This window comes from Pezoporus wallicus, unplaced genomic scaffold (assembly GCF_028554395.1).
Source record: "Pezoporus wallicus isolate ANWC-B61680 ecotype Strahan unplaced genomic scaffold, APGP_CSIRO_Pwel_v1 contig_3181, whole genome shotgun sequence".
NCBI lineage: Eukaryota > Metazoa > Chordata > Aves > Psittaciformes > Psittacidae > Pezoporus > Pezoporus wallicus.
This window is the reverse complement of record NW_026641700.1, coordinates 6,598,181-6,620,590: the sequence shown is the minus strand read 5'-3', so window position 1 is coordinate 6,620,590 and position 22,410 is coordinate 6,598,181. Positions and strand designations below refer to the sequence as shown.

The 22,410-nt window shown below is 37.0% G+C and overlaps 2 protein-coding genes across 5 annotated transcripts in view; one reads left to right on the top strand and one right to left on the bottom strand.

Annotated features, from left to right (window-relative positions):
• The window catches only part of WIPF3 (WAS/WASL interacting protein family member 3), a 302,270-nt gene that overhangs the window by 177,182 nt on the left and 102,678 nt on the right, over window positions 1–22,410 (top strand). The gene's annotated exons all lie outside the window — the stretch shown is intronic.
• HACL1 (2-hydroxyacyl-CoA lyase 1) lies at window positions 80–22,224 on the bottom strand. 2 transcript variants are annotated; one of them, XM_057424910.1, is made up of 14 exons: window positions 22,132–22,224; window positions 12,133–12,205; window positions 11,540–11,635; window positions 10,484–10,578; window positions 9,983–10,095; window positions 8,458–8,593; window positions 7,070–7,175; window positions 5,571–5,654; window positions 5,229–5,330; window positions 4,143–4,297; window positions 2,588–2,746; window positions 2,165–2,272; window positions 1,404–1,590; window positions 80–1,108 (listed from the first exon to the last, which is right to left on the bottom strand). In XM_057424910.1, the coding sequence occupies exons 1-14, from the start codon at window positions 22,140–22,142 to the stop codon at window positions 1,076–1,078; spliced, it is 1,458 nt and encodes a 485-aa protein (XP_057280893.1). In that variant the 5' UTR covers window positions 22,143–22,224; the 3' UTR covers window positions 80–1,075. The 2 variants fall into 2 exon arrangements, with proteins under 2 accessions (XP_057280893.1, XP_057280894.1); XM_057424911.1 differs by having other exon boundaries at window positions 11,540–11,617; window positions 22,132–22,223.

Sequence of the window (22,410 nt, the reverse complement as noted above, 5' to 3'; positions counted from 1 at the left end):
CATCCAATGGAAGCTGATTTCCAAAAGCTGACACAAAACACTGACATAATTTAAATACTCTCATTAAAGGCAAAAAACATATGAAAATCACTTTTTATTAATTTCAAATATAAACCAAGAATTTCTGCGTTTGTGTATCCAACACACATGATCTCCCCTGTGGTCAGTTCCAGCATTAACTCCTACAGATATTTTACATCATCATAACAGATTGTGTTTAATCACTGCAACATTAAAATCAACTTCTGAGAGTTAAAAAGAATGAAACAAAATTGATGACAAGATGCAATACCACATTCCTTGCAGAGTACTCCAGGAAACACAGCAACTCTGATGTCTCAGCAGCCATACACTTGTTCATGAGTTGTACTCATTCTGCAAATTTTATCTTTCTGCACTTGTTAGCAGCCCTCCTAAGGATATTGCCTTGTCTTGACTCAAGCAGTTAATGCCACCTGGCTCTTCCCACAGCCATAACAAGCAGTGGTACCTCCAAGTCAGACTATGGTACTCTTGCTCAGGTCTGATGCTCTTTTTCTGCAAAAGCATGCAGAGATAGACCTCTGCCTAAGAGTAACCCATGGCCTCATGCCAGACCCAGACTGAAGTCCAAGCACTAATAAGCCAAGCTTTTTGCAACAAACCTAACTGTAGGCCTGGCAGCAGATACTGCACAAGTGCCTTTAACTAGTTAACCGGCACTTAAAGTCAATGGAAAAATAGACAATGAAACAATCGAAACCCATGTCAGAGCCAGAAATTTCCCTTACATATATAACAACAAAGAACCTCTTGTGCATTTAAGACAACACAAAGTAACCTGTTGAGTTCTACATTGAGTAGTGTAAGATCATATCATCAGTGTTCCTGCACAATCTGCTAGAAAGACTGGTATAGATTCATTTGTGTCTTTCATTTTACAATTATTTCTTTTCATCTTAAAGAGTCCTCTAATAGCAGTTCCAGAACCCCATTTTGTTCCAATGTTTATGTAAAATGGAGTTGTACCAGTTCCACTTCTGGAAACTGATATAGCTTTGCTTCACACACTGCCTTGCACCACCATCATCTTCTACTACAGGTTAGAACGAGTCAGCCAGGGAAACTCCTGGAAGAGAAAAAACAAAACCAGAACAGAATAAAAACTATATCAGAATGGACAAACAGTAGGGGGAACAGGACAGAAATATGTATTGACTACCCAATGGAATCCACAGCAAGTAACAACTGCTCAGAAACTTTCTGGTCTCATGTTGTCAGGTATGAAAAGAAAGAACCATAAATTACAGAAAGAGTAGTTAAAGACACTGCGCTTTTTCTGTGGTTTAAGTGACACCACCTGAGGATTTCAGAGGCTTGCCTACATGAAGTCTGCAGAGAAAGAAAGGAGAATATATACATACCTGTTTCTTCCTGTCGGACTGTGGATCAATCATTACATTTATAAGAGAAGGTGTTTGCTTGTCAGTCAGGCTTGTTTTCAGAGCATTCTGCAATTCTTCTGGTGTTTTAACAAAGTATCCTTTACCTCCAAAGGCAGACATAATTATCTCATAGCGTGAATTTGGCAGGAGAGACACAGGAGGCACACTGTAACAAAATGGAAAGCCTCTGATTAATGGCAGGGAAGAACTGCCAGACACCAATTTAATTACTTCACACTTTAAATCAGTGCTAAGATGATTATTCATCTGGCCTGATAAACTAAGTGGAAGAACTAAGTTTCCTGTACCATTAATACTATGTTTATAAGGTAGCATACTAATTTTCATCTTCTGGAGACATTCCTGAGCAAGGCTTTAGCCTAGTTCTCTTGTCCTGAGTTCTCAGCTCCAGAAGCAGAAGCCCAGTGTAATCTCAGAGTACAAGTTTCAGGTAATTTTGGATATTATCATGTTTTTGGAGGTTAGCCTGATATGTGTGGCCTGAACTGCTGCAGAATGCTGAGACAACTAATAGAGACACATCTCTCTGCTGCACAGTTGTGTAAATTTGGTTGGTTGCTTATCTTTAATAATTGGTTCATACTTACAGGAACTTAGCCTAGAACTAAATTAACTTCATGAAAAATTTTAATCCAGATCACAAAGCATTAAAAGTGAAGAGAATGACCATTTTGGCCACTTCTTCCTTAATTGACAGGACATACTTTGAAGATGCTCACCATGTAGCAGGATCTCCAAAATTTAACATCTCCTTCCAGGCATCTGCACCCAAACCAGTGTAAATCCCATTGTTGTTTATGATGATAATCAGGATTGGCAAGTTGTACCTACAAACAGATGCATTTGGAAGAATTCTGAAATACAGGCACATTTCTGTAAGGTATTGAAAGTGTATTAAAAGTGTTACTTTTCCTTAAGAGGAAAATAAATATTTAAAAAAAACCCACTTCCTCCTGAAATGTGATCTACCCATCACTGGTGATAACATATTAAATCAAAACAATATTAAAACAACCATGTGTATTTTTTGGCCTGTTTTCATGTGCTGTTATGAGTACCACATCTAAGACCAGTGTTCTTGGCTGCCTAGTTAAACTGATCCTGGCAATATATGAAGAGGGTCTTGAGCAAAAACCAATTACCTGCAAATAGTCTCCACCTCCATCCCAGAAAATCCAAAAGCACTATCTCCTTCTATGCAGATGACTCGTTTTTCAGGTGTTCGGTCTTTAGCTACCATTGCAGCTGCTATAGCAAAACCCAGTCCAACTCCCATTGTTCCAAAAGTACCTGCATCAAGCCTAAAGAGGACAATACAGAATTACTATTCCTTCATTTCTGCTCAAGCTTTTAAGTTAATCTATAGTAACTTGTCTTTACTTCTAATTATCTTCCATATAGTATTCAAATACTGCTTCACAAACAATTGGTATAAAGAGATACCAGATGTATAGCTTATTATATTCAGCCAAACATTTTATAAGACTGCAAATATTTTAAGGGATATAAACATACTGGAACTCAAAATTAAGAGCTGCCATACACTAGTTGTACTACAGTAATGAACTATTATTGCATGCTTTTAGCTTGCATAGTAACAATATTTCAAAAAACATTCAATTACTGTAGAGATAGGCAGACTACATGAAATCTTTCCATGTTTAATTCCTCGAAGCAATTGGTCAAATACTGCTGTTCTAATTTTAGTCTTCTGTTCAAATTTTGAAATCAAATTAAAAGCTGTAATTAAGTTAGATCATTTCAGTCAGAAGCACATAATGGATACAAAAGTACATAAGGAACTTGATTATTCTGGAGTTAACTTTACAAATTCACTTTCAGATATGTGCAATGCAACTTGAAAAGACAATCATTAACCTTACTGTGCCTTTATTTTAAATAAGGGGTGAAGGAAATGCAAACTCTTCCCCCAGCTTTACTGGAAACATGTTTTTTTTTTTTTTTTGGTTGGCTGGTTGTTTTCCTGTTCACAAAAAAGTATTTAGGTTCATTTAGGACTTTAGGCTACTTTCACAAGAAGGCACAAACGTCACAGTCAGACCAGCAATTTCACCTCACCAGACAGAGCTCACTTTTCACCCCTATTCAAGAAATGGCATTTAATTCGATCTTACATTAAAACTAGACTAGACATAATGACATACCAACACACAAATTTGAGTGCCTATATTTTAGGTATGCAGGTTTACATGAAAGTGTATCCAATACACAATCCAATTTTCAAAATTAGTTGATTCTTTTTAAATTTTCTCTGGTTTTAAGTCTGTTTCGAAGAAAACCTCTTTGTATGAATTCTTTTCAACTTGAGAACCCAACAACTGCTTTTATTTTAAATCAAAATTTACCAGACTCTGAGCACAGAAGTAAGTATCTAGATCAGGGAATTTAACATGATGCTCTTCACTCACCACAGAAGAGTGATAAACTATCTGTTGCAGAGCACATAGAAAAGTCACAGAAAATTATTAAAATCTATGACAGGACATCAGAAAATGAGTGGAAAACTTCCCTTAACCCCTCTCCCAGTATACTAGATTTGTTTTTTCCCCCCTCCCCCATTTAGAACCTTTAAAAAGGACCAAAAAAAAACCTCTGGTCCATCATACTCCTCACTTAAATGTTAACATTTACACATAGATCTATCCTGCTGCCAGAACAACAAAGAAAATACCGCACCTTTGACGGGGATAGTAATTTGGAAGCATAGTTCGTCCAATGTCCATGGTGTTTGCTCCCTCACTTACTAAGATGCAGTCCTTGGGTATCAGGTCTCTGATGTGGTGGAAGACTGTGTAATAATTCATAGGCAGAGATTTCTGTAATGCTAATCCCTTAAAAAATAAGAGACATTAGTAACTCCTATGGACAGACTTTACAATATGGTGCAGAACTGAGACATGTAAATAATAATGATAGAAATAAAACTGCACCCTGCTAGGTAAGGCTGGAGTATTTGGTTTTCCATGTACTGTATCAAGATCACTCCTTCTGTTCCTGTGCTGGTGACACAATGTATTTATCAGAGGCTCACTGAGCTCTGCAACCCTGAATGCCCTCTCATTAACAGGAAGCTATTAAAACTCAGTTTAACCCTAGAGGCACATGAAATTTTTCTGCACATATGTTTGATTATTGATAACCCTAAGCAAGCTGTCACCTGTGTGCTGGGAAGTAGATCACTCAAAAGAGTGATCTGCTAGAATTTTAGATCCCAACCTCAGAAACATGCATCTGAACTTCCAGAATATGAGTTGCACAAAGTTAGGCATATGCCAGGCATCTGTGGTCTTTTGGCCTGAATAGCTACTTCCTTTTAATACAAATTATAATCCCACCAACAGTGCTAGCCAGCACAATTACAGAAGAAAATTAAGAATGTATCTTCATGTAAGCTAGCTTCCACTTGGACTACTTGGAGGTACCTGGAATATCTGTCCAGTGCTCAGAAGTCACCACCCATAATACAGCAGCTCTGGCTATGGTCTTCTGCTACTGGTTTTAAAAACCCAGCCCCAAAGCTCAGTGGCTTCCACACAGTTTGAATTTATAAAAAAAACCTAGAATACTTAACTTACAGTTATTAAGACTTAATACAGCTCATAAGCCTGACAAGAGTAAACCTATACCAGAATGGCATGAATTTTCAAAGCCTGGGTGACATGACTGTCAGAAGTAATTAAGAAGTTTGGACATAAATCAGTGACAAAACCGACTATGCACTGGTACCTGTTAAGGAAAGAAACTTCTTTTCTTTGACATTACCTTTGATCTTTCCTCATTGTTCAACATTTTCTCTCGTAGTCTCTTCCACCACTCTGAATTAGAAGGATATTTCAATGGTCTTTTGCTGAACTCTTCCAACAGCTGGAAGAACATTGAAATGTTGCAGAGATTTCTTTCAACACATTTCAAAAGCATGAAGAATAACATTACCAAGAAAGATCCCAGCACAACCACAGTAACACTAATCAGAATCTTTTAAAATTAAATATGTAGCCTGAAAAAATGGTTTTCCTTGAACAGTTTTCTTCTTTTTCTCTAGTAACTTTATATAAAGCAGGGGAGATTGAGTTCAAAACAGGAGGACACCTGAGATTACGTTACCTGTCCAGTCACGGCATTTATGTCACCTAATAAAGTTGCAGCTGGTCTCACATTATTTCCCAGCTCTTCTGAACAAATATCAATCTGTATTTCAAAAAGAAAGGCTACCATTAACTCAAGGATATTAAAGAGATTTTTTTTTTTCTTCAGTTACGGTGAAAAACATGGTCTAACAACATCTTCATGCTTGTTCTGGCTGTACAGATAAACCCTCTGTCTTTCATTGACATGACACAGGAAATCCTTTATTTAAAGAAAAATCCTGTGGTACGTATCAATTTTAATAAAAGTGTATATATATGTATACATATATATAATTGACTTAAAATTAACTATTTGCTTCTTACAAGCTCTTGCTGACAATTTAGAACTTTATCACTAAAATCACCACCACCTTCTCCTTGACATTCTAGTAATTATATGGAAACTACAAATCCAGGCTTAAGTATACCTTTAAGGCTACAGAAAGCAGTAATTTTCTTACTAAGTCTGTGTGTGCTACCTGGCAATAAGAATTTGGATAGTACAAAGAAACTGAGAAGTAAATTATGACCACTGAAGCAACTTCCCCATTTTCTTTATCAGTGATGTAGCAGGCCTCTTAGGTTACATGGAATACTAACTTATGATCAGGTCACACAGGCTATGAACTGAACCAGTATTTCAATACTGACAGTGAAAAGATATACTTTAAGTGAGGTGAAATAATACTAGTTTTCTTTGCCTTCTTCAGAAGAAGGAAGCATAAAAAATGTATTATTTCATAAATCAAAAGGAACTCTAGCTTACAAAAATTATGTTATTCCTCTGGAAAAGATGCAGAGTTTGGAACCTGAGATTATGTCCCAGATGACTGAAAGCAGGCCAGTGAGCACACTGAATCAACTACTATTCTTTTACCACTGACTCTAAGGGAGGAGATTTTGAGGACATAAACAATTTAATAACTTGTCTTTCTAAGAGCTGGCAGATTGCCAAATACATTAATTAGTTAAATAGCCTTTCTTCCTCTTATTAACATTTCTGAGTGACTTAACTCTTACAATGACTGACTCTGGATCTGAAAGTAATTCTATTTCAGAAAATCTGCCTGGGAGAGCAATCAAACAGTTTGAAAGATGTCACACTTTCAACACAATTTGCTTTCAATCACAGGAATTCCAGTGTTCCAAAGATCACACAAATATCGTGAGTCTAATCCTGTATTAGCGAGCTACATGGAAACATCTGCTCTCCTCATTAGAGCAGCACCAAGTCCTTGGTAGCTGGAACAATGTTGTAACCATTTTTAGAAAAAGACAGAAAAGTAAAAGAAATAATGAAAGAAATTAGAAGTATTTCTGGACAACTACCAGAACTATGCTGCACTGTTCTCACTGTCCATAGTGTACTTCATGTGGCAAGTAATGCCCTACCAAAATAATTTACAGCAATTGCTCTAGGCAATGCAGGACTAGGAGGACTTTCTGCACGTGACAAACAATCATTTTCCTGCTCACCTGAATAACCTTTACATCTTTTTGAAACCTTGGTGGCAGACCAAAATGCAAAATCCAATTCAACCTTGCACCAAGCAAGATGATTACATCAGCATGCTGTAATGCCCTAGTAAAGGGAAAGAAGAGAATTAGATAAGGAGGAATTAGTATTAAATTTAATAATGTTTTCAAAATTAGAAGTAAACCTAACCACCACAGCAAGCCTCAGAATATACATATAATCCTTCCTTTCTCTAAGTTGCTTGCTTAGCCCCAAAAACCTGTATCCTTTTACACAGCCAATCATCAAGCCATTCTTGAGTTTAAGCCCTCAGAGAAGCCGTGGCTACCCCATCCCTGGCAGTGCTCAAGGCCAGGTTATATGGGGTTTTGAACAACATGGTCTAGTGGAAGGTGTCCCAGCCCACGGCATAGTGTTGGAACTAGATGATGTTTAAGGCCCCTTCCAACCCAAACCATTCTACGATTCTATGATTTTCCTGATACACCATGTTTGGGAAAGGAATTGTTACACAGTAGAAGACTTACAAGATGCTGTAACTATGCAGAGGTTAAAGCAAAAGACTTACTACTCTGACACTGGCAACAGTGGATGCCAAAATTAAGATTATTGCGGACCTTTCATCTTGGACTCCTGATAACTTACCTTTCAGCTGGGCAGATAATATTTGGTATGTTCTTTTATTCTCCATTTTTCTTAACAGCATGCTTAACAGTGTTAAAACTAAGATGCTCAAGAACAGAAATATTGTAATCTCAAAGCATTTAAATGCTCCATCTGTAAGCTGACTGTGCATATTCATACCTAATAGGGTTCTTATAGTCCATTCACATTAATTTTGCCAAAAGACAAAAATACCCCACCACTTACAAATGACTTGAACCACAGTCCTTCAGTGTAGTTTGAAATACCTTATATTTCTTTTTAAATAATGTGGAATTTAGTCATGGTGTATTGCAAACACCATGCAGAGACAGCAAAACTTCAATTGCAATTATGTGCATCTTAAGCTCTTGTTTATGGTTTTAAAATAAAAAGCCGGCAGCGCACCAAGTTAAACGTTTAACATAACTGTTTGCCAGTTTCATTTTATGTTACGAAATACATACTAATAACATTGATAAATCTACTTGTCATAGATTTCAGTTACGGAATATTAGCTATCAGATAAAGTATCTTCCTGGCCAGCACTCTTAGAGCATTGTCAAAAGTGATCCACCTAAATCTGCTGTCTCTTTCCAAGCAAGATCTTCAGTGCTTTAAAACGAGGTACAAAGTGTGGCTGAAAAATGTGTTGTATGCGCTTTGTCTTCCCTGGCATCTGTAGACCACCACAATTCTAGTTGATTCTTAGATGTTAGGATTAGAAGCCTTGCTTTATATTTACGTTGATCTTGCTGCAGCTACACAATTTGGATGGTTATCAGGAACTACTCCTTTTGCCATTGGTGTAGGCAAAAAAGGCAGCCCACAAAGGTCCACCAACTTTCTGATGTTGCTTTCAGCATGTGAATAAGCAGCACCTGAATGAAATGAAAGAGACTGCTTAATACTACAGAAACCTACTGTATTTGCTTGAACTTCAATTAACCTGATCACATTAGTGGTAGAAAGAGCACTATTTCTCATTATGAAAGTTGCCTGTTATTTTTGATTCTGGAGAATTCAAAACATAATATGCCAAACTACAGGTATTTGGGTTCAAATTTCCCACATTTATTTACAAAAGCCTTCTCCCTCCCTCCCCTACCTGCTAAGACTTTAGCTGAAGTATTCAGCTATTTCTGTGAAGCAGGGCAGGGAAAAATAGGAGATTTTGTTTATCTAAAATGATAATTTTGAGTGCGTGAATTTGTTATTATGGGGCCAAGACTTCTGCAGCAGCAACAGATGACAGCCTTTGTGTTGCGTCATTTTTTGCTTGCCCCCTGCATGCTGTTGTACCACATGATCCATAACAATCTGCCCAAACAGATTTACTATAAGCCTTTAATGAAAAAAAAAAACCCCAACTCAAAAGATGACCTTGTAAAGCTGTGCACCTATACATACATTTACTGTGATGCTACCCTCAGTACATGGCTGCTGTATTAAGGGTGCCCAGGAAATCTAGAAATCTAGAGCACTGACTGGTGCTCATGCAATAACGTAAGTCTGTAAGTCTTACATCCTGAAGAATAAACTTCTGTATTTCTTCACAAACTTCTGCTAACAACAATACATAGCACAAAGCCCAGAGGTATTTGTTAAGTAGATCCTCAATTGTTGACATCATCAAAACACGCATTTATGTATTTGATACTCTGTTACCTTTCACTTTCAAAGAACACCCTTTCGTTCATGTGTATTAAGCCAGAGAGGGAGGAAAAAGAACCCCACCCTTACCTGATCTACCTTCCATCTACTATTTTGTTACCTAATCAATGAAAAGATCTATTTAATCTCAATCATTTGAGTCCCTGATTAAATGTAGAACCTCTCCCCAAGAAACAGATGATACCAGCAACTGCAGGATAACAGCTTGGGTGAAATAAGTAGGTTATTTCAATTCAATTCAGTTCTTAGAAGTATTTGTTTGGAATTTTGGAAGTGATGCTTTGGTACTGCCTCCAGTCTTAAGAGTGGTTACCCACTTTTTTCTAATCAAACTTGTCAATTGATGAAATGCTTTTCGCTTATACTAGATGAAAAAGGCCACAGTTGCACAGCAGAACAAAAATACTCTAAAACTAGATCAGATTTTAACATCAAATTTTGACAAAGTTTATAGGTTTTTAGGTTTTGCTTCAGGTACTTTTTTTTAAATAGACAGTGCGAAGGATATGGCTAACACTTATGGGGAAAAGAAGTCACTTTAGTTCTTATTCTTGTCCTGAACTTGTACGGTTCAAAGCAACATCAAAGCATGCTACCTTTGCCAATGATGAGCAGAGGCTGCTTGGAAAGAGCAATGATAGACGTTGCTCTGGATACAGCAGAGCTTTCAGCTGTGCTGATGGGAGGTGGCAGGCAGCATTCCACATACCTGGAAGTCAAGCAAACCAAAGAGGCTCTTAAAAAATTCAAAACAAGATATGTTGAAAGATAAAGCTGCAGTGGCTACACACCATGTTACTCTCAGCATTTATCAGAACACAATACATTTTTCTTTAAACAGGCTTTAAAGCTTTTCTTGCATATTCCTTTCATCTCACAGGTAGTGTTGTTCCAGAGATTTACAAAGTGACATCATACTGTATTAACATCATATTACTTCATTCCCTTTTTGCACATTTCATTACAAACTATAATCCATGTTGCACTGTGATGGAATGTTTACATTCAGAGGCTAGATTTTCTTGTTCTAAGAAAATGCAAAAATAACTAAAGTTTATTCAGTGACTTGAAAAATAATGAATGTAATCTTTACGCACTTGATAGAGCTCTTGTTCACCTGAAGATTCACAAAATCTCCAGGTATGTCAATATAGCAGGAACCTGGACGACCATATATGCTGGTTCTTACAGCCTAGAAAACAGATAATCAGTGTTAACCACCGCTTGAAAAGACATTAAGAATCTTTATGTGTAAAAACCAAGAAACCAGTTCTGCAGGCAAAGAAGGAACATGCTATTTCATACTGCTGAACCATCACAGGATTGATTTTTTTCCAATAAATTCAAGTTTTGATACATTTTTCCCTAAATGCAAAGAGAAATCTTTCAGTAGATGGACAGTATTAGACTGCAAGTTCTTTGCCTAATTCAGTTAGACAACTGCATTAGCTGCTGTGTTTGGAAATCTTAAATTAAACTTTCATGTTGCATTCTATTTAAAGAAGCACAAACACTGAAAAAAGACAACCAATGGCTCCATTTCCTATTACTTTGCATTCCAGTTCTTTTATTGCAGGTAGATGAACTGCTGAATTTGCACTTCTGGAAAACAATAGCTCTGTATGCAGAATTTAGCCTGACATGGCTGAAGAGTTGCTACAGCAAGAGACTTTTGTAACCCTTTCTGAAGCACTAAAGTAAGGAAGTGTTCTCTCTCATTCCCTCAAAAATCCCACCAAACCAGCACCAAACTCAAAACTCAAAACTCAAATATAACCATCTCCTCTGCCCACCCTCTAAATCTCCTTCACATAATGAGAGTGGTAGAAGAGCTGGAGTTTGTATTATTACATTTCTAGTTATTGCACCTCTCCCTAAAAGCTTTTTGTTTCATAAGAATGTTCCAACTCTGACTGAAGCTAACAAAGAACACTGCAGGTATCAGTAAGCATCAGGCTAGACCAGAATTTGTTTCTAACGTGTTCCATAGCACTGCTCACAGGAAAAGCCCCTCTGCTTGTTAATTCACTCCATCACCTAACATCTGCTGGATAAAACTGTTTTTGGTAACAACTATATAAATAAACCCTCAAAGCTTATATAGAAGGAGACAGTTATTTAATGCTCTCTTGCCAATTTAGTATTTTTCATACCTTTTCAATAACAGCAGGAATAGCTTCTAGGCTGCTTGGGCGGACAGACAGCTTGTTGCACAGCCTACCAGCTTCAACCTGAATAAATGCATATAACTATTATATCAGTTTAGCAAAGTGATTTGATTGTTTCCATCTCATTTCATCATGAATAAAATGGAAGAAATGCCAAGTGGAAAGCAACAAGATGAAAACCCCCATGAAGAAAAATGCAGTTCCTCAGTTGATACAAACTGTCAAAGCCATACTCATTCTCTTAAGTGCTTAAGTATTTATTCTTTTTCCTCCTGGAAACTGGTGCTACTTTTCTTGGAGAGTTTACTGTCTTCCATCTCAGAGCAAACAAAGGCAATTTATACCAACTGAGAACCTAAAACGGCTCATGAATTCTAACGTGAGTATGGGAAAAGACATTCCAGGTTATCAGCTATATTTATAGTGTCAATTTTCAACCAGTAGATGGAGCAAGTCAACAGCATTATAAGATCTGTTAGGAAACGTTAGCTTTTGGTGTTGTCATTCCCATACTAATGAAGAAACAACATCAATTATTTAACTGCAACCTTTCTGTAGAAAACTGTATGTCTGTGTACCTGAGGGAATTCTTGGAAAGCTCCCATGGTTTCCTGATTTCTGTCAGAAGCACCTCCAATAACAATCAAAGGCCTAGAAAAGTGTATTAAAAACAAACAAAACAAAACCAAAACAATCTTAAGCATACAGGTTTTTTTAATAACTGCAATCAGATCTCTACATTCCTTATGGTCAAATCCTACTGCTCTTAGCATGGTGTGCACCTTCAGCACCCACAGATCTCAACAGGAACAGGAAGCGACCAGCACTCTACAGGAGCAGATTCTAAATATCAATGTGTCACCTGGTAGGCTTCCTAGCAGCTTCCGGGTCACTAGTTTTAGGACAGTCTGGACATTTTAAGTGAACTGCATCTAGCATAAAAATTCAAAACTGAAATTATGTTTCTAGAAATTTTAAGTTTGATAGCATGGGTGACAAAGCGGTTTGAGAGGAATGACAACAGCTAATCTAAAAAGCTGACAGGTACTGATTGATCTAAAAAGTATCAAAATGTTTAAGAGGCAATGTGACATGCACAAACACTAGAAATACAGTAGGAAACAATCCTTTCAGAAAGATTTTATATATGCAATTTGTAAGACAGCAGAAGTTAGCTAACTATCCAACAGCATTTCTTCCTGCATTCAGTTTTTAGTAAAAAAACCCAAAGAGATGAACAAAAAATTAACATGCCTATAAGCATTCCTGTTCTTTCTGAAATTAGTTCATGGCTATGTGAGAAAGGCAGCATTAATTTACGATATAGGTTATACATTCCACAGGAGCACTTTTTACTATCACTTCTACAAAATAATTAATTTCCCTACAGTGAATAACAACTGGTCTTTTATTCAGTTTGTAGGTCAAATCTTCAAAGTGCTAAATGATGAGTCAATAAAAGAAAACTGATTTATGAATTTGCTCATTCCTCTAAAATAAATAAAATATTGGATCAATAGCTTTCTAGGCTTTTTCTCCTAAAAAATTTCTCATCAAATACTGCCTTTCCTTTGACTGCATTTATCTACGCAATCTATTGAGCTGAAATGTTTACAGTGAGCTCAATGCATAATCCTAAATTTAGTCACCCTAAAATTTGGGGATACCCCTACCTAGAGCCAAGCTTAATAACCACACCACCTCTCTGCTACAAATAAAAAAAAAAAAAAAAAAAAAAAATCACAAAAAAAAAAAAAATCACAGTTCTAATCCCCTGACACTGCGAGATGAGAACTTCAGGCTTATTTCTGTGAAAAATCATTATGGAAAATGCATTTGATGTATGCTCTAGATATTTTATTCTGCTGATTCTCTCCTCTGAGCAAAATGCCCATCACTATATATAACCAGCCTGTTCACAGTGACAAACCTTACGGTCCTTTCATTTACCTTTTTCAAATTTATTTAAGTATGTTTTAAGAAAACAACTACTGCTTCCCAATACTGAACTATAATTAAGAAAATGCTTTACTCTTAAAAGAGTCAACTCCAGTAGCTGTATCTTGCAAAGATTTGGTTCTGCTTTTAAAGTTTACACAGTTACAACCAGAAAGAAGTTCTTCCCCCAATGAAATCATTGCATTACTGTCACAATACTGAAGACACTTTAAAGAGCAGTGTTTATAAAATTAAATCAAACGTAACAGTGAGGCAGGAAGGAAGAACATCAATTGTAATAAAACTAATAAGAATAGCAAGCCTTATGGAGGAGTAAGGAGAAGTAAACTGGAAAAAAAAAAAAATCAGATGCAATTTCAGGTGAAGAGCATGATATTTCACCATGCTACTGTATACAGAAAACTCAACTATTGCAAACACTTCTTTGGAGTCTATTCTCATAGCCAAAGAAGATACTAAAACTTTTGCTCAGCTTGAGGCAGGAGAGAAAGAGGCAGCACGACACGTAACTTTTAACATGAAACATCAAAAAGTTTTACCCTCAGAAAGGCAGTCTACCAAGGCCTCATTAGCTACCTAGGGAGCTAGATTTACATGTCCAAGTGTTCACTGTGACAAGCTTCCAGGACAAACCAAAGGCTCTTCTACTCAGCCTAGATGTGCTCAGGCAGTAAAATCTAAAAAGCACAATTAGCATTACATTAAGCTATCAGACTGCTTGACTTTCTTACAGTTGGTAAGTTTCTTTCTCACGGATGAGAATGAAACAGAACAGGATCAGAAGAAAGGGACTCCAGGCTCAAGGAGAACAACTCAGACAGAGCTTTAATGACTATCCCTTAGTCTGACTTATGTCAGAACAAGCAGAGTCAGATCAACTATTAGCTTACTTCTGTAAGAAATGAACCAAAACTCAGCCATTGTATCACATTAACAATGCCAGATGTAGTGTCATGGAATCACATGACACTTGGGAGATAGCTATGAAGGCAAACCTCGCCTTACAAATCAGTGTACTCACACCACTTCTTTACAGGGGATGGTATACAGCAAGAGACTTAACACCTTGCTGCCAGAGAAAGAGGAAGATCTAATGTGTAATGAACTGAATGTGGCTGTTGGGACGGACAAGTGAAAAGCTGGCAGGAAGGCAAGCAGCAGCACATGGCTGGAAGACAGGTGTGGCGATGATATGGGCCTATGTCTCTTTTTATGCAGACTGTGCAAGATTGGTGTAACCAAACTCCCTAGTGTGCATTGTTTTTTCACCTCCTTTGCTTGGCCTTCTCCTGCTCTTCCCTTGCAACACTTCTCCATAATTTCTGCCCAAGCTGCTTTCTAGTGAAACAAGCTAGAAAGCTGATTAGTTAACATAAAAATCCCATTTTCCTCTTCAAAGCATGGCACCCTTTCTTACAATGGTTTTGCAAGCCAAAAAGTAAATGTGAAAAAGCATGTTTGGGATTCTCAGCCACTCAATGGAGGTGCCTACTAATGAACGAGCCAAGAAAAAAGTTTCATTAGGCTAAACTTAGGGTCTGCGAATGCTCCTTTCATCACGTGGCAGGCAGAAAGCAAGCCTGATGTGACCAATGAAAATATCACTGGGCAAATACTTTAGTTTGGCCACAGAAAACCAGTTTCTTGCTATATTGTGAAATCTGTTGAACTAGGTAAGTCACTCCCTTCACCTTTTACCAGGAGTTGATACAATATCAAGTCATGGGTCTGTTTACCTGATAAGACCTGTTTACCTGTTCTCAGGCAAAAATAAGTGTGAGAAAACAGAAACAAATCCTGCAAATCCATAAGCAAGTGCTATGAATGCTTCTTTCTCATAACCAAATCCATGACTGCTCAAAAGCAAGGTTTTCAAATGACTTTTTTTATCTAAGGTCACATAGGGACAGCAAAACTTTGGCCAATTTTTTTTTTTTTTTTAAAAAAGCATTTGAACACTAGAGATCTTTTTTTCCAGAAACTTGATTTGTTACCATTCCATTATGAAGCTTCCCTTGTCAATCAGCCACTGCTCATCTTATGCCTCTCATCAGGTGTGCTTGGTATTACCAGAGCTTCTACCCAAAATACCACATACAGCTTTCTGAGCGGCAAACCAGCTAAAACTGCTATGCCTCAGTGAAAGCTTATGGGAGTAAATGCTATCACTCTGTACATCATTTAATTCAATATTTAATGACTGCTCTAAATGTCTGTGTAGAGAGAAAATAAGGATTTTAACAATGCAATTGTCAATTTGTTCACATATGAAAGAGTAATTCAACAGTGATGCGAATTTAAACTTAGGAAAAAACCTTTAAAAGTCTTCATGACCAATAAAGCATTACAGGCTGAATATCAATTTTATTTTCAAATGCATCCAAACAATCAGGTATACTAACAGATTTCCCAATATATGCACGAGGTAAGACAAAAAGGAGAATTTATCCATGAAAATACAAAACGGCGGATTAAATGACTTTTAGGGATGATAAACCAGGAATTTGCTTCTCATTACCCACATGAAAGAAATACAAGTCCTATACTAAATACTGTGGAGCTCAGCATCTGCAACAAATAGCAGCAAACAATTATTAGACTTTTAAAGGGAAAATATAGTTAAATTACCAGCAGTTCACAGTTGCGTTTGCCATCCCACCAAGGGCATGTAAAAAACCTGGCCCGGACACGACAAGACATACTCCTGGTCTAGAGAAAAAAAAAAACAAACACCACAAAAAAAAACAAAAAGCCTGAAATTAAAATACTAATCATGTCATCAACGTGCATGAATTCAAGAGATTTGCATAAAGGACTAAAGACAGACATGGGAATCAAACCATCAACCTAATTGAAAGAGCAAGTGAACAGTTGTTACGTGCTACCCCCACAGACACCTGCAATGTACACAGGCTTGTAACACAGCTCCTTACTTCTTTCATCACATTTATACAGAATTTATAGAATGCTTATGTTTGCAGTTTTTTCAACTTCACTTCAGCACTAGATATCAATAAAGAAAGCTCACAAAGGAAGAAGTGCTTCCAATCCAACACAAATTTTATCAGTTTAATTCCAGGCAGAGGCACTTCATATTCTATAAAGTGATAAGAAATGCTCAGTAGTTAAGAATGACTTTTTTTTCTTCAGTAGCTTTACAGACTTTATGCATACCAGAAAAAAATCCACACCCAAAACCCCCCAGCTTAATTCAAGAGGATTATTCAAAGGATGAAAAACTATAAAACTGTATGTAACAGGTGTCATGCTTGCAGATGGAATAAGGAATGGTCACCTGCATCACTGGTGTGCATTTGTGAGCAAGCAGACACCAGATGTTTACTTTAGAAAAGGATCCAAGGGATACCCAAGAAGCACACCTCACAGGTCACAGAATGCTTCCCAAAGACCTTAAGAACAAAATGCAGTAAAAGAGGAAAAGCCAGTACCTTGTCTGGGAGACTGTAAGGCATACGATCAGTCTCTGTCTGTACTGATAAGGTATTTGTTTAACAATAAGCCCAGATGACGAGATTGAGGTATAGCAGGTCCACCAAGTTGCAAAAAAGCAATGGCGGCATTTCTGCCGTTCATACCAATGGTGTATAGCTACTCTTCAGATATTAAAAGGGGGTGCAGGGAGGAAAGTTATAAAGTGGGCAATATTATAGGAGCTTAAGCACCTTGTTGCTTCTGCCCTGAATCAGAGCAACAGAAATATTGCTAAGTCTTACTATTATTTTAAAATTCATGTTTCATCTTAGGTGCCCTACATCTGCACACACTGAAAATACCCAGCTCCAAACCAGAGAAATGTTCCTAGCTTCTGTTGAGTCTAACACAGTTACTATTATAAAATATTACTATAAATATTAATAAATATGGAATGTACCTGCCAGTCAAATATCCAACAGCAGATGCAGCGTAACAGGCCTATTGAAAATATGGGAGTTGATGATACAATTATTATTATTTACACATTTAATGATATCTTGTACATAACTTTCAACAAAAATACTGAAAGCAGATACAGATTTTACCCTTATAATCAGAGCTTAAATATAAGCAAACGCACCCCTTCACCCTCCCCATCATAAGGTGTATTCATGAAGGTTCATGTGAAAAATCTCATGACTGCCGTCTATATTTCAGATTCCTGTTTTTCCATCAGGAAATAATTGGGATTAAAAGAAAAAAAAACAAAACAAAACCCCAAGCCCCACATATAAAAGAAAACCCCTAAAACCAGGGAAATGAGTATAGCAAAGTAAGAATCTTCTGCCTTCTGGACTAGCACAGAAGAGGGATTTGCAAGAGAAAAGCAACAAGCAGAAATCCAGTGATTACTGGAATGACTCACTGTACTTCAGAAATTTGGCAAAAGGTTGAAATCACACACTGCAGAGACTAATCAGAAGTTAGCAATTGTCTTTTAAAATCACACACTACAGAGATGAATTAGAAGTTAGCAATTGTCTTTTACAAGCTGAGCTGCTGAAGTACTTCTCATTCCTAGTACCACACTTAGCTTTAGCTACTTCAACATTTCAAAGAAAAAATGCTTTTTGAATGACTGTCGCAAAAGTTATACCTACAACTTGTGTTATCCTAGCTTATCACCAGTATTATTTCAGAGTATGTTTTTATGCTATTGCTGTAGCATATTTATCTATTAAACACTCAGACATAAATTTTACCTGGTAACAAGACAACATGCGATCAAGCAGAAAGGAAGCTTACAGGTGACCCACAAACACCAAAGGCTTCACACCTGTGACACTGCCAACTCCTTCATATTCTCATGCTTTTGTCTTGAATTCAGCACGTTCTAACACTTAATGGAAAAAATTCATTTTGCAATTTATTTTTCTCTTTAATATATAGGCTGCCTCTATTTAAAAATGCAAGAGTTGAGATTTTGCATTTCAGTTTCGAGTACTATTGTGGTAAGAAGAATAAGTAACAAACCCCTAAAAGTTTACAAAAATATTTTCCTCAAACCTAAGAATAATTCTAGGTAACACAGCATGCTAGGAATCTCAGCTTAAATGAGTGAAAACACAGATATCTTATAAGCTTCTGCATGGAAGGAGAAACAGCTTTTAGTATCTTCACGCTCCCACAGATACAGACGAACTGTGTGAGCAAAAGCATAAAGAAGAATGAGAAGAAACCCTCATTTTCTTTGCAGCATTAAGAAGGAATTGTTGACAAAGAAAGTACATTGATACTAAAAATCTCTTTCTACTTTTCATATGCCTGACATGAAGACAAAAAATGCCAGTGATGTTCAAGAACTAGGTAACAACTTGATGACATATCTGTGTGCAAAAATTCAGAAATATTTGGAGTAGGTGTTACTAAAAGAATCTTGTTAATGGAGCTCAAAGCATGGTGTTGTGTCTCCATGGCAATCAGGTTTTAGAACTAAGTGGCAAAATAATGCTGTACATAGAATTTGGGTTCACATACAGTTATTGTCATTAAAACTTTTACTGCTTCATTCTGCACGGAAGCAATATAACTGAAGCTATCTGTATTTAGAGGAGATGGTAAATAACTTTGAAGGTATGCTTAAAAGATTTTTTTTTCTGCATGTGTGAACAGTATGGACCAAAACCCACTTTACTGATGAACCTTGCACCCTCACCACTAAAATGTGAGTGATGGCACTCTATCTGTTAAGGCCACAACACAGTTTATCAGCTTACACCAGATCCTGACGTTCATCAGACAGGCAAGAAGGGTGTAGGCATATAAAATGAAATTTTCTACCAAAACCACAATCCGCATTAGAAAGAAATGTAGGAAGCCTAGATGGAGGCATTAAACTCAAAATCTGCAACCATCATGAGTGCTGGATTTGAACTGCAGCCAAAGCAGAGGCCTCTTCCTCCCATATAGGTAGAAGTACACTAAGGAGGGTTTAATTAGCCTGTTTTCAACTCAAACGTAAGCAAACTTATAGAACATAGCAAGTAAACAGCACTTAAGCATTTTTGTACCTACTGGCCCAGTTGAAACAGTACAGCCATGCATAGGAGCAGTTCTGAGGCCCTTATGTTAATTGTACCTAATGCTCAATGTTCCACAACTGGCCTAGAAGGCCTGGGATCAACTTACTACAAGAACCTGCTGTATGAACCTGAGCTCAACACTTGGTATCTTCTGTTACTACATACAACTTCAGTGTGGACCTGGAAAATCAGGTCATAGATTGAAAGCAGCAATCTCAGAATAATAAATAATTTGCTAAAGGCAAATTACTAGTCACTGAAAAAGTGAAACTTTGAGATCTGAGATGACACTGGTTTTGCTTTAGGTAAAGTGGTAATGGCTAAGCAAGCGAAAAAAAAACAAAACAAAACAAAAAAATCCAACAGATGTGCAGCAGGATAAGACACCTATCTTGGCCTGGGAAAGCACCATCCAGCACGACACAGTCCATAGTCCAGGCACAGAGGACAAGGGGTAAGATCTGTTCAGAGGCCAAAACATCTTATAAGAAGAGATTTTGAATCTAAGGAGAAGAAAAATGCCCACTTCAGTTTCAGCTGTCCTTACTGAGCCTGATCCCCTTGACAGCTAGCACCATCAGCACTAACCACACTGCACCACCTCTAGCATATTGTATACTCACAACTAACTTAGGCTATGATTATCAAGAGATTGCTTTGAATATATAGGGATAATTATTATGAAAGATTAAGAACTAAACATTAGCAAAGTGTATTGTTAATGAATAACAATCATAGCAATAAAGATTTTCTCTGAAGTCTAAAACAGACCTGGTTATCAGTCTTCTAAACTATCACAGCAACCTCCAACTATCCAGGACAGATACAAAACACACACACCCCATCAAATTGCAATATAACTATTCAGTGTTCAAAGTGCATAGAGGACATGAGTTAAACTGCTTCAAGCAAATCTACAACACATTACAGACCACAGGAGACAAGATAATGGATATTGGTAGTACTATTTGGCTTTTAACTTTATGCTTTAACCTAGCCTTTCTAGTCAAACAGTTTATTCTGCAGTTTTATGGCTTCTGCTACATCTGGCCCAGAAATGAGGCAGAAACTCAATCCCTCAGATCATATACAGCTGCCTTCACAAATAAAGGAAGCAGCTGTATACACATCCTCAACAGCTGGACCACACAACTAATAAACTTAGACAATTAAAGCTATGACATGTAAATATTAAGTGTATCTTGAATATACTGTGTATAATCTTCTATCCTCTTCTCTGCCAAGCAATCACTCTGTCTCCACTGAGGATAAAGAACATAACCAAACCCACTCCAAGATATATCCTTGTTCAGCCTTTTCCAGTTCACAAAGAAGAGACCTCCTGACATTCTGATGTTAAAACAAGTCTTCACATTATTGGTATTCTCCTAAGCAGAAATATCTCATCATTTACACAGTAGGATGTTTCTTGTCTTCTGCACTATAGTAGAAGAGTTTAGTAAAGAGTGATAAGTAGGACAGCATCTCATCTGGCAGTACAAAATAATCTTCTCTGTTAATTATAGACACATGAGTAAATTAATTTTAATCATGTTAATAACCAAAGCTAAAACTCAAATCCTTGCTAAATGGCCTACAGGAATAAAAAGACTGTGTTGAATTCCCAGTCCTTCAAAGGAATCAAATACACATTCTAAGTGTGTTTGTATATGTTTGCCTCTCTCATGTGTTAAAGATTTTTCCATGTAAAGACAAGAACTCCGTTATAAATTCTCATATTTCAATATAAGGATGTAAGGATTAGACAACAAAAACATACAGCTTGTAACCACCTGATTTAGAAGGACTACTATTATAATACTTTGTTGTGCCTGGGATGAAAAATGAAGGCTATGAACTACATGGTGGGAAACAAAAAGGGAATACTGCTGCAAAATACAGGCATCTGAGTACTGTGCAGGTCCAGAATATTAGGAGTTCCTTGTAAAAACAGTAAAATTCTAATTAAGGATGTTCACAGAGAGATAGAACCCATAAACAAGTTAAAACACAAGAAAAATCTCCTGGTAAGATAATAATCATGCAATTTATTTATCTGTGGGCATCAGAGCATGGAAAGCTGATGGTCCATTTGCTAGCAGCCCAAGAGCTAGCAGACAGCTAACCAGCTTGTGTAGCAATCCTTGAATTGCTACAGGTATAAACCTGAGGTTCTTAATATGCTCCCTCAGACCACCTAAGAAACTACTGAATGCTTACAGTGCTACTACTGGAGAAAACCAAACAAATCCAGAAGTACTGGTATAACATCAAAATGCTAATGAGCTTCAGTCAAAGTTTGCATACCTAGACAACAAAGGCAATGTACATATATAGAGAGTCTAAGTATATCATCATGCTTGATTTTGAGCATTCAGAAACATTACAACTTTCTATGGTTTGCTGTTTGGTGAGCTTTTAAAACTCAGTTAAAAAAAAAAAAGGATTATGCCAAAAAGGGCAAAGATCGCACCAATCCTCTCCCTTATTCCGGAATGACAGTAACTGCTTCTTTACAGGTTGTTTTAAAGGAGCATTCAGAGACCACACTCTTGATGTAAAATAGTTAAAGGTTTGGTCCTACTATAGTTACATACTTACAGCTTGTTCATTTCTCATTCCTACGTATTTTAGTCCAACCGCTTGGGCTGCAATTGCGATTTCAGTGACTGGAATACCAACAATGCCAAACATGTATTCAATATTCTAAAAGAAAAATGTTAAGAAATCAGAACTGTTTCCAAAAGACAGCTTTAATAAGCACATACCAAACATAATCATGCTAACTACACAAGCAGTCTAAAAGTAAGTTCTAACAGATATACATTCACACAGATGTTCACAGGCCACTGTGGGAACACATGAATCTACGATATATAC

What these genes read in the sequence shown, in the direction of transcription:
- HACL1 (XM_057424910.1), bottom strand. An exon ending in TCTGCTCATCATTGGCAAAG is followed by an intron (nt 8,594 to 9,982) that starts GTAGCATGCTTT and finishes CATTTCATTCAG; the next exon opens with GTGCTGCTTATTCACATGCT. An exon ending in GAGGTGGAGACTATTTGCAG is followed by an intron (nt 2,273 to 2,587) that starts GTAATTGGTTTT and finishes ATCTGTTTGTAG; the next exon opens with GTACAACTTGCCAATCCTGA.